General features: G+C 37.0%; 1 protein-coding gene across 1 annotated transcript in view; it reads left to right on the top strand.

The window, feature by feature from the left end:
- Positions 1–12,816, top strand: part of LOC136832337 (muscle M-line assembly protein unc-89-like) — a 502,631-nt gene that overhangs the window by 188,156 nt on the left and 301,659 nt on the right. Inside the window, 2 exon segments of the mRNA XM_067093248.1 lie at positions 6,130–6,378; positions 11,498–11,668. Of these exon segments, the coding sequence (XP_066949349.1) occupies positions 6,130–6,378; positions 11,498–11,668 (420 nt within the window).

Genomic DNA, 12,816 nt, shown 5'->3' with positions numbered 1-12,816 from the left:
AACCTCATTTCATCTCGATTTCAGTTTACCTACTTTGAAGTCTAAATGTGGCCTTTGATTCTCTATATATTACACCAGCTTTATTTCGCATACAACTCTGTCACATTATGACGACAGGAGATTTGTTGGTGGGCCTTTTGATGAGGTACTGTGCCCTAATTGGGGAAAAGGACTTCAGAAACTGGGGCAAACCCCTCGAGGCATTTGAAAAGGTGTTGAATGGGAAAGTTACCCAACTAAAAGATGCTGCTGTGAAATGCAGATTTTAGTTTTCTGTAAAAGAAAACTATTAATTTAGCTATTTGTCTGTCCGTCCGCATTTTTCCTCTCCGCCCTCAGATCTTAAAAACTACTGAGGCTAGAGGGCTGCAAATTGGTATGTTGATCATCCACCCTCCAATCATAAAACTTACCAGATTGCAGCCCTCTAGCCTCAACAGTTTTTTTTTATTTTATTGAAGGTTAACGTTAGCCCTGATCGTCCGTCTGGCACAGCTATAGGTGCCAACAACACAGGCCACCTGCGGACCGTGGCTGAAAGTTTCATGGGCAGCGGCTGAGAGTTTCATAGGCCGTGGCTGAGTTACCATACAGCATTATATGCTGTACAGAAAACTCGATTGCGCCGGTTTCTTCGGCGCATATTTTACTTGTTTAATGTTGTCCCATATTTTTCACCCATCGCTGTTTTGTGCTTTCTTTTCTATTGGTATTTGTTTGTGCTTTCTTTTCCATTGCTATCTTGTGCTTTCTTTTCTGCTGCCATCTCTTTGAGCTCTCTTTCCTGTTGCTATCTGCTTATGCTTTCCTTTATATTGCTATCTTTCTGTGCTTTCTTTATCTTTGCTATCTCTTGGTGCTTTCTTTTGTATTGCTATATCTTTCTGCTTACTTTCCCATTGCCATCGCTTTGTGCTTTCTTTTCTATTGCTCTCTCTCTCTCTCTCTCTCTCTCTCTCTCTCTCTCTCTCTCTCTCTCTCTCTCTCTCCCCAGGATCCCTTTACCTCCCGTCTGGGAAAAGTTTATGGCTTTTGAATACTCTCTCTCTCTCTCTCTCTCTCTCTCTCTCTCTCTCTCTCTCTCTCTCCTCCTTCCCAGGATCCCCTTCACCTCCCGTCTGGAAAAAGTTTATGGCTTTGAATTTCTCTCTCTCTCTCTCTCTCTCTCTCTCTCTCTCTCTCTCTCTCTCTCTCTCTCTCTCTCGCAGGATCCCCTTTACCTCCGTCTGGAAAAAGTTCTCTCTCTCTCTCTCTCTCTCTCTCTCTCTCTCTCTCAGGATCCCCTCTTCTCTCCCGTCTCCAGGAACGTCTCGTGTGGGAAAAGTTTATAGCTTTTGAATACTCTCTCTCTCTCTCTCTCTCTCTCTCTCTCTCTCTCTCTCTCTCTCTCTCTCTCTCCAGGATCCTCTTTACGTCTCGTGTGGAAAAGTTTATAGCTTTGAATACTCTCTCTCTCTCTCTCTCTCTCTCTCTCTCTCTCTCTCTCTCTCTCTCTCTCTCTTTCTAGTGCATCTTTACGTCTCAGCTTTTGAATACTCTCTCTCTTTGTGTTTTCTCTTTCTGCATCTTTTGCTTCCTTTTTGTGTTTTCTTTCTGCTCTGTAGCACTCAGCCTGCTTTCCCATTACTTTCTCTTTGTGATTTCTTATCTATTGCTAACTATTTCTGCTTTGTTTCCCATCGCTGTCTCTTTCAGCTTTCTTTTCTATCACTATCTCTTTGTGCTTTCTTCTCTATCGCTGTCTTTTTCTGCTTACTTTCCCATTAACTCCGTGCTTTCTTTTCCAATGCCATAATTTGTTTTCTTTTCTATTGCAGACTCTGTGCTTTCTTTTTCATTGCCATCTTTTTGTGCTTTCTTTTCAGTGCCATCACTTTGTGCTTTCTTCTCCATTGCTGTCTCTTCCTGCTTTCTTTTCCATCGCCTGCTCTTTGTGCTTTCTTTTCCATTGCTATCTCTCTGTCTGCTTACTTCCCACTGCTATCTCCTTGTTCTTTCTTTTCTATTGATATTTGTTTATGTTTCACTTTCTCATTTCTGTTTCTCTGCTTTCTTTACCATCCCAGTCTACAGTGTATCTGCTCTCTTGACTATCATTATCTCTTTGTGCTTTGTTTTCCATCGCTAACTATTTATGCTTTCTTTCCCATCACTGTCCCTTTCTGCTTTCTTTCCCATCGTTATATTTTACTGATCTTTTTCCCATCACTATTTCTTCCTGTTTCCTTTCCCATTGCTTTCTCTTTCTGTTTACTTTTCTTTCCTGTTTCCTGGTTATTTTTTTCTCTGGACGTTGGGTCCATATAATAATTAATAAGCATCAACAAGGCAGTGTCTCAGAAATGTTTATTTCAAATGAAATTTTCCATCCGCATCTTCGGAAAGACACTTTACCCAGCGGGGTCCAACGAGGGATGATTTATCATCCTGGGAATTTAATTCAGTATAGTGCAGCTCCCTACTGCTTTGATAGAATCCTTTGCGGGACTTTTTATTCTTTGACAAAATAGGTCAGCTGATTTCAACCACGAGTGAAGAAGGAAAAAAAAAAACCGGTACAACACAGCGATCTAGTGTCCTACCAAACTATCTGTCCAAACTTTTCTGAGGTTCTGTTGCTACGAATGTCCCTAGGGTACTTACTTGATTCTGGGCGGCAACGGATGAACGCAGGGAGCTCTTTACATTATCAAGAAATCTACTGTATTTATTACACATCTGACTCAATATTAGGGCAACTTCGTAGACAAACAAAGCAAGGGAAATACTGTGGCTTAAGTTAAGTATACCTTAGTTTAACCAGGCAACTAAACTGATGAACAGCTCTCCTAGAGGGGGCTGGCCCGAATGATCAGACTTATTTTACGTGGCTAAGTACCAGTTGGTTGCCTAGCAACGGGACTTACAGCTTATTGTGGAATCCGAACCACATTATACCGAGAAATGAATTTCTATCATCAGAAATAAATTCCTCTAATTCTTCATTGGCCGGCCGGAGACTCGAACGCGGGCCCAGCAGAGTGCTAGCAGAGAACTATACCGACCCGTCCAATGAGGAACTTAATACTGTGGCTTAAGGCCTTCTTCATGTGAGCGAAGATTACGTAAACTCAAGGGTTCTATTAACTAATTATATTTACATAAACACAGATCAGAAGAATGACGAATTACTGGGCAGGTAATAATAAGGGCCAGCTAAATGAATGAATCCTATAGAGGATAAATATTCTACGCCGATGATGTCTTCATAACAGGAAACATCGCAGAGGGGGTAGAAGGGGGACTGCACATGGATGGAGCCGAGTGATTCCACAGTCGAGGCCTATCTGCAATATATGCAAGACGGTTACTTGCAAGAATAATATGACGCTCAAAGGGAACTGAGGGAATGCACAGATGGTGCCGAATAACTCAGTTCAACACTAAATGCTTAATTACGTTAACACTGAATGCTCTAAAACAAATTACTGAAGGTGATTGCACTATGGAAAAGAAATTAAAATCAGACAGAGAAATAACAGAAATCGTGACTGACTAAGAAACCTTATTCCGACACATTACCTTTGTCAAGATGACGGTGTCCTCGTTCGATAGGGCGCCGACGATGGATGAGTTAATTACTGGGGGATGCCACTACAAAAGTATACCGGTTCGAACCTCGGGGTCGAACACGTGGAGGGTTCGAGGGTCCAGCAAGGGTAAGGTGGTGTTCTGAGCTCTTCTCTCTCGATTGCCGTTGCACCGTCTATTAATAACCTCGGAGATTACGCCTTGGCATCCAGGTAGATAGCGCAAAAGGCCAGTCTTCGTCACGTTTTCTGTATAGACCACATGGCATCCAGTTGAACCTCGTGGAGGGTTTGCCATGGCGGGCGGCGCCAACTTTCTCTTCTTTTGGCTCTTCCTTTGCCCATTGTCTGACGCCGCCGAGAAGGTACCTTAGGCAGTCATTTGAACAGAGAGAAGGGCTAAAGGGCTTAACCATTTTGGGGAATGAAGGAGAGAGTTTATGAAGGGGCGAGTTGAAACCTACAGTTCTAGTAATTAGAACAATATAGATGAATTTCATTTCTTTCTCAGTTACGTTACGGATGTAAAAACGGGTGAGGTTGCTTGGAAAGAAGTTCCATCCGTTGCACTGTACACACAGATCAGATAGCCATACAGACAGCCAGACAGAGAGATCATGAGATTTCGTCACAACTATAGTCATGCTGTTCAAATGGCCAGACAATTGAAGACGTCAAAAACGATACAACATGGCTGATCTACTGTCTGTGCGTCATAATCCCCTGCCCAGACTTTTGTTAGGTTCTGTACAAACATCAGATCAGAAAGAGACACAGATCAGGAGACTGCTACAAGTGACAGACAGACTAGACAGCCAGACAGACAGATAAAAAGACTGCTACACATCTGCTCCATTTCCCATAAAGGCAACAGTTTTCTGTGAGAGAAATTTAGAAACTTGAAAGACTCTCCAGCTTAATAACCTCCCGAACCGTTATCTTCTCCGGCACATCAGATGACAGCAGTCGAGGATTTTTGTCGTGAAAAATATGGTGTTAATGGAAAAAAAGGACGATTTTTCCAAATGTCATTCCAGCTTGGGGTGCTGCCTAAAAATGGGATAGTTTTTCCCCTTTTTAAAAAAATACACGTCTGGGGAAATAGGCAGGAAATCATATTTCACGAGGAGAGAAAGAGTTGTTTGTACCGCCTTCTTGAATTGGATTCACTAAAGGAAGAAGGAATTTAATATTAAATTCCATTACGCAAGGAGAGGAGGGGTTATGTTACAAGAGACAATATAAAGGAAAAATAGTATTTTTATGTTAAAAACCATTACCTAAGGAGAATAGGGGTTATATTAATATAGATGGTATAGAGAAAAATTAGTGATTTTAAGTCCTTATTGAGTTAATTTTTAAGAAGAATTGATGAATTATGAAGATATATTCGAGGAAATGATAGAGATTAAAGCAGAAATCCTCACCAGTGGATACATTAACTTTATTTGATTTATATTCTCTGATGGCATAATCTTCATAAGCTCTAATGTCAAGTCAGTTTTGTATTTCCCTCAGTTATCCATATATAATAATCACAATGAATCATTTATTTTGATTCCATTTACCATACATTTATAGTGCATTTACATATTATTAAAGGAGTTATTTTTTTATTCTTTTTACAGAATCTTATATATATCCCTTATTTTATTCAGCCAAGAGATTTTCCCTCACTTATGAGTAAAATATATCATTGAAACTAAATAATTTATTTTGACTTCATATGCCATTTTTTTTTTAGTTTATGATTTATGTTTCATGAAAGATTTATTTTTTGTGTTGTTTGCAAAATTTTACATATTCTTTATTTTTACCCGTTAGTCATCTTTCCCTCACGTACTGACCTCTCTATCTCTCTTCCCCTTTTCTAACCTCTTTTCTCCCTCATTTATCTGACCTCGTCTCTTCTCCACTTCTCTGACTTCTTTCCCTCGCACGTCCGACCTTGTCTCTCCATCCTTTATGTGACCTCGCGTCTCCCTCAATTGTCAGGCATCTTCTCTCACTTATTATCTGACTCCCTCACTTGTCCAACCTTGTCTCTCCTTCACTCATGATGCATTGTCTTCACCTCACTATCTGACTCTTCCTTATTTATCCAACCTTGTCTTTCCTTCACTCATGATGCATTGTCTTCATCTCACTATCTGACTCTTCCTTATTTATCCAACCTTGTCTTTCCCTCGAGTTATCCAGCATCATCTTCCCCTCACTTATCGTTCCTTGTCTTTCCCTCACTTATCCGACCTTGTCTTTCCATCACTTATCCTCCCTTGTCTTTCCCTCACTTATCCGACCTTGTCTTTCCAGCACTTATTCTTCATCGTCTCTCCCCCGCTTAACCAGCCTTGTCTTTCTTGCACTTACATGATCTCGTCTCTCCCTCATTTATCCAACCTCATTCTGTCTCTCATCCGACCTTGTCTTTCCCTTAATTATCCGAACTCGTCTCCCCCTCATGTAACTGATCTTGTCTTTCCCTCAGTTATCCGGCCTCATTTCTCCCCCAATTATCCGACCTCATCTTTCCCTCACTTATCCGCACTCTGATCGGCAGGTGGCTCGTGAAAGACCCCGAGTCCGGAAAGCAAGGTTTGGTCCCGGCCGCCAGCCTAGAGTTCCACAAGGAGGAGACGGTGACTGAGGAAGTCACCAGTCTGAAGAGGTCGCTGCAGCACATGGTCATGCAGGAGACCCTGGCGGTCAAGAAGAACCTCATGAAAGAGATCAAGGAGATGAAGTCCCGGAAGCTCTCAAGCAAGCTGCTCGGACCCTCTCCCGAAGACGAAGCCAGGGGCAAGCGCAAGTGAGTAGGGGTTCAGATGTGTCTCAATAAACATCTTCTTCTTCTTCTTTTTCTTTTTCTTCTTTTTTCTTCTTCTTTTGATATTTCTTATCTTCCATAGTTTTTTATTTGTCTTTAGTCTTCGCAGAACAATTTCTAAGTGATTTAGGAGTTTTATAGTTATTATTTAGAAATTAGAGAAAATATGAAGGCACAACTCATGAGTATCATTGTATGACATATTTTACCTCATCATTTACAGAAGTTATAACATTATTTTCTGCCATTTTCCATCTCTTAATATACCTTTTCATCCAATATCAGTTATTTTGTATTCATTAATCATCATTTTCTTTATCATCCTTTACCACTTTCTTTATCTGTCCCAGCAAAACCCATTGTATAAACCACTGCAAAAATTATATTAATTAGTAATACTGTTGATTCAGCATCAGTAATGATGCAGTTGAATAAGTTATTGACCACTAATTAAAAAGAGGTATTAACAAATGATGAAAAGATGCCATGAGAAAAAAAAGACCCTTTTTTATTCAGTGTTATTTATCACAAAAACATAATTGGTGGGTCTTACTGTGGTTTCTGTAACAGAAATTCCAAGTCATACATTACTGTTAAATGAAGGATATCCTTTAGGATCAAAACTTCCTGGTAGGAATTTATAAATGTAGATCCTCTTTAAGATCAAAACTTTAGGATAGACATTTTTAAGTGGAGGATATTCTTTAGAATCAAAACTTCTTGGTGGGAGGTTTTAAATGAAGAATATTCTTTAAAACCAAAACTTCATGGTAGGAATTTTCAAATGGAGGATATTCTTTACAGCCAAAACTTGCTGGTACGCGTTTTGAAATGGAGATACTCTTTAAGATCAAAACTGTAGGATAGTAATTTTCAAATGGAAGATATTCTTTAAAACCAAAATTTCACGGTAGGAATTTTTAAATGGAGATATTCTTTTAAGTAAAAACTTCTTGGTGGGCGTTTTCGAATGGAGTACATTCTTTAAGCTCAAAGTTTTAAGATAGGTATTTTTAAATCAAGGATATTCTTTAAAATCAAAACTTTATTTTTTTAGATGAAACGCTAAATCACAAGTAAACAGCCCCTAGGCCCCCATAAAGTTCCTGATATTCAGAATATAACATAAAACAGAAACGATCGTAGGGGTAGGTTGGTCTGTCCAATACATCACTTTGGATCGAAATGAAATTTTGGTGACCGAGGATGTCAGGGGAATCATCAGATGATGAAACCACTTTGTCATCAGGAATGAGACAAATAGGATGATTTGTCAGAACAGGGTCGAATCTGGGAAGAGAAGGGAAGTGGAAACAGTGAATGATTTTACTAAATCTTTTGGTTAAGGGGGAATTTCCTTGTTAAATATCATTGGACCGTCACATATAAGGGAAACAATTAGAGATAGAGAATGTAAAAAAATAATCTCGATATGATTACAGGTCGTTAATAGAAACGATGATTATTCTCTGTTTCAGTAATTATGAATAGGACCAAATCACTTAAGTATAATTGCAGTTAATGACTAGAAACGGTGATTAGCCTGTTTCACTAATAAATGTCAGCTGTGAAAAATATGATGCTGAATACATGAATATGTTTATCATGAAGCTGTTAGTCTATTTCCATTGTACTGTTCATACTACAGTTTTATTTCTTATTTTCAAATAGTTATAATTAACTCTGTGAATCCCCTTTCGTAATATAAAAAAGTTTTCTAAAGGGAAACAGCCATGCGTTGAAACTGTGTTCTGTATTTTGTAATGTTAGTTCAAAATAACAAGGAAAATTACAAAATAGATTTTGATAGATTTTCGTCCTACCTGAGAGAAATTCACAATTTAGTTTTAAAACTAAACTTAATTAATTTTCCTGTATACTTCATAAGCCTTTTCCCACATCCTCCCAAACGGATTAAATTCAAGAGTTTATGGAAAAATAATAGTTTAGACAATTAAAAAATAAAACTTAAGATATTATGAAAATAGAGGAGAAAAGAGAGAGAAAAAAATTACAAGTTACATCAGGCTAAACAACTTATCTCCCGTAGGAGTAGGGATAGTGCCGTCAGTGCACCTCACGCTGCGCACTGTGGGCATTCAAGGTCCTTTGCAGCGTCCCTTCGGTCCCTAGCTGCAACCCCTTTCATTCCTTTGACTGTACCTCCGTTCATATTCTCCTTTTTCCAGCTTACTTTCCTTAACCGTCTCCTAACAGTTGTTTCATAGTGCAGCTGCAAAAGATTCTCCTCCTGTAATGACTTTAATAGAACCCTTTTGCTCTCAGTTTCCCTTTCAGCTTTGAATGACCTCATCATAGGTCCCAGCGCTTGGCCTCTGGCCTGCATTTCATGTTCATATTCCTATAAAATTTATCTAGCAACGATTACGCTAGATCCATTTTTAATGACCCATCAATTACTGGATAATTTCTTGAATGAAAATGTCCATTTCACTTTGAAACTGAAATCCGAATACCACGAGAATTTTACGGCCACCTGATGCAAGTTACTGACAACTAAAATTCGACATATATCTCGTGGAAAATCTTCAAAGGCAGAGACCGTATATTACTTCTTGGAAAGCTTGGAAGTACACACACACACACACACACACACACACACACAGACAGAGAGAGAGAGAGAGAGAGAGAGAGAGAGAGAGGCAGGTGAATACGGTATCCTCCAACCACGACTTCCAAGGTGACGGCGAGAAAATGTCAGACATGACGTAAGGGTTATTTTCCTATTGTGTTTCACAAGACATTCGGACATGAGACTTCTCACTTTGCGTGAATTGGAAACAACATGGCTTTTGCCTATGTTTCTTAAAATATTAAGACTTCTTAGGGTTGTTATTATTATTATTATTATTATTATTATTATTATTATTATTATTATTATTATTATTATTATTATTGGGATAAATGACTTTCAAAATTATTATTATTATTATTATTATTATTATTATTATTATTATTATTATTATTATTATTATTCAGATGAACACTGGTCATATAGGACAGGCTCACAGGTGTTCATTTGAAAGAAATTACAGATAATAGATATTATTTTTATTATTATTATTATTATTATTATCATTATTATTATTATTATTATTATTATTATTATTATTATTATTATTTTAGGGTAAAATACCTTCAAAAGTCGATTAATAATAATAATAATAATAATAATAAAATATTATTATTATTATTATTATTATTATTATTATTATTATTATTATTATTATTATTATTATTATTATTATATTACGACATATTTACCCACCAGTGGTTGACTTTTTAGGTGCGAAAAATATTCAACCTTTAACAAATACTTTCTTTTAGTGATAAAGTTTGCTGAAAACAAACATGCAGCCTCTAAGTAATAGATTAACATGTGTTTAAATACCATTTCCTGTAATTTACTTTCTCAGCAGCGTCTGGAACCGTTTAGTAGACAAAACACTTGAAGTTGAAGGCCCTACGTTGTTTCCCATTTGAAATATTTATTTTGTATCATGCAAATATAAATTGCTTTGGAATACTTCATGTTTTGTTTGGCATACCATTCCCTTTGAATTCCTTTCGTTTAATCTAAGGAGAAAATAAAAATATTTTCATTCCTATTGTGGCTGAAAAACTGGTTTGTCTCTAAATTTTTAATCTTTATGGCGCATATAAGTCTTCAGTAATAAAAATGTCTTGATCTATCAATGGAAAGAGTTATTAACAAGCTTTATGCTAGTAAGTTTTAATATTCTTAATAAGGAGACTTCTGCAGCTGTTGATATTGAGTAAGGTCTGTGTTCATTCCGCTGAAACTACTTTCAAAACATTAATATTGTTATATGCTTAGTTTCATCCATTAAAATCTTTTTTCCTCAAACGTTCACACAGTTAAGTTATTGAACCGTTCTTTTTGAAAACTTCCATTTTGGTAAATATTCTTTTGTTAATCGGTGAATAATTTCAAAACTTTCTTATCCTTTCTGTTATATTATTTATATTAAATCTATTCTTTCATTCTTTCATTAAGAAAATTCATCAGAAAATGTCTGGTATATGTTTTGTCTCATGTCATTAAGAATAATACCATCTCAGGGTGACCATCCATAGTCAGACTTCATGTTACTAAGGTTAGCTTCATTTCATGGTAACCATCCATAGTCAAACTTCATGTCACTAAGGATAAATTTAATTTCAGGGCAACCACCCAGACTCATACTTCATGTTACTAAGAATAAGCTTCAATTTTAAGACTACCATCCATGGTCAAACTTCACGTCACTAAGGATCACTTCAATTTCAGGGCAACCATCCATACCCATGCTTAATGTCAATAAGGACAGCTCCATAGTCAAAGCTCACGTCACTAAAGTGGAGTTTAATATCAGAGCAACCATCCATAGCCAAACTTCACATCTCTAAGGAGCTCCCCAATTTCAGGGCATCCATCCAAAGTCAGACTTCACATCACTAAGGATCACTTCAATTTCAGGGCAACCATCCAAAGTCTAACTTCACTTCACAAAGGATAACTTCAATTTCAGGGCAACCATCCATACAAATAGCTGATTTCACTGAGAAGAGCTCCATGGTCAAACTTCATATCACTAAGGGTAACTTCAATATCAGGGCAACCATCCATACAAATAGCTGATTTCACAAACTCCACATCATCTCACATCACTAAGAGCTACTTCAATTTCAGGGTAACCATCCATCACAAATAGCATCCATACTCCAAATTTCACTGGATCACTTCACTTTAGGGCAACCATCCACAGTCAAATCTCACATCACTAAGGATCACTCACATCACCAGGATTTCACTTTGGGCAACCATCCATACTCAAACTTCACATCACTAAGGATCACTTCACTTTCAGGGCAACCATCCATACCATCCATAGGATCACTCAAACAAACTTCACATCACTAAGGATCATCTCAATTTCAGGGCAACCATCCACACAAATAGCTGATTTCACTATGGACAGCTCCACAGTCAAACCTTCACATCACTAAGGATCACTTCAATTTCAGGGCAACCATCCATACTCAAACTTCACATCACTAAGGATCACTTCACTTTCAGGGCAACCATCCAGGAGCTGATTGAGACGGAGGAGGAGTTCGTCAAGGACTTGCAGTTCGTGATGGAGCATTACTTCAGCCTGATGGACAAGCCCACCACCCCAAGGGCGGTCCGAGATCACAAGGACCTCATCTTCAACAACTTCAAGTTCATCGCTGACTTCCACCAGAGGTAAGTCTCTCAGATGCTGGTTACATACCGTAAGAGGAGTTTACTCTATTATATTCTTTATAGAAATTATTATATTTTTTCTTTATAGAAGTTTATTTATATTCTTTAAGGCTGGTCAGATACTGTAAGAGGAATTTACTCTATTATATTCTTTATAGAAATTCCATAAAGCTGGTCAGATACTGTAAGAGGAGTTTATACTATTATATTCTCTGTAGAAATTCTATAACCTATTGATTAAATAGGACCAAGAGACGTTTATAAGATTACACTTTTTATAGAAATTCTATAACACATCGATTACAAAGGCCCAAATCCTTGAAAGTACCCCAGGGGTTTTATAGATTCTGGAGAAAATAGCATAAATTCTGTACAAGTTCTTTGGTATTTTCATATATAAAATTCGGAAGTGAAAATACTCTTATCCTTGGTAAATTAATTTAGAATTTTAATAGAATTCAGTTAAGAAATCTGCAGATTCTACTTAAAATATATTTATATGAATTTCAGATAAAAATTGTAAAATCCTGGGTAAATTCCTAACAGAATTTTTGAGGACTCTTACAAGGAACTGTTCAAATCCGGGCAAATAGAAATGTTATAAAGTTTTAGATAAAATAGAATTCTGGATAAATTCGGGACAGAAATGTACATACTTTGGAATGAAACTTACTGGGATCAATTCCATATTTAAATTCTGTGTACTTTAGATTTTAAAATTCTCATATTTTGAATACATTCCACACACCATTTCTATGCACTTTAGATTTAAAAATGCTTAAATTCTGGTGAATTTCGTATAGCAGTTTTGTAAACTCTAGATTTAAAAATGCAAGTATTCTGAAGATTTCACAAGAGCTACTGTCAAAAAGAAGTTTTTACTAAACCAGTCTCTTTATTAAGACAGACTTTCATCTCCTAAAACTCACTCCCCCCAAAAAAAAAATTTAATTTCTCATTGTATTTGAACTTGTAGAAATTCTGAAGCCGATTTTAAAAACCTCTTATCAAAAAATCTTACAACTATGTTTTTCAATTGCATATGAAATTTCCACAATTATATCAGTCAATTGTATTATTTATAAAAGAAATTAAGGGAAAGTCTTTGTTTTTGACCTTTACAAATTATATAATTTATTAATATAATT

Source organism: Macrobrachium rosenbergii, chromosome 49 (assembly GCF_040412425.1).
Source record: "Macrobrachium rosenbergii isolate ZJJX-2024 chromosome 49, ASM4041242v1, whole genome shotgun sequence".
NCBI classification, from domain to species: Eukaryota; Metazoa; Arthropoda; class Malacostraca; order Decapoda; family Palaemonidae; genus Macrobrachium; species Macrobrachium rosenbergii.
The sequence above is the reverse complement of the archived record's forward strand: the minus strand, read 5'-3'. Positions and strand labels throughout refer to the sequence as shown.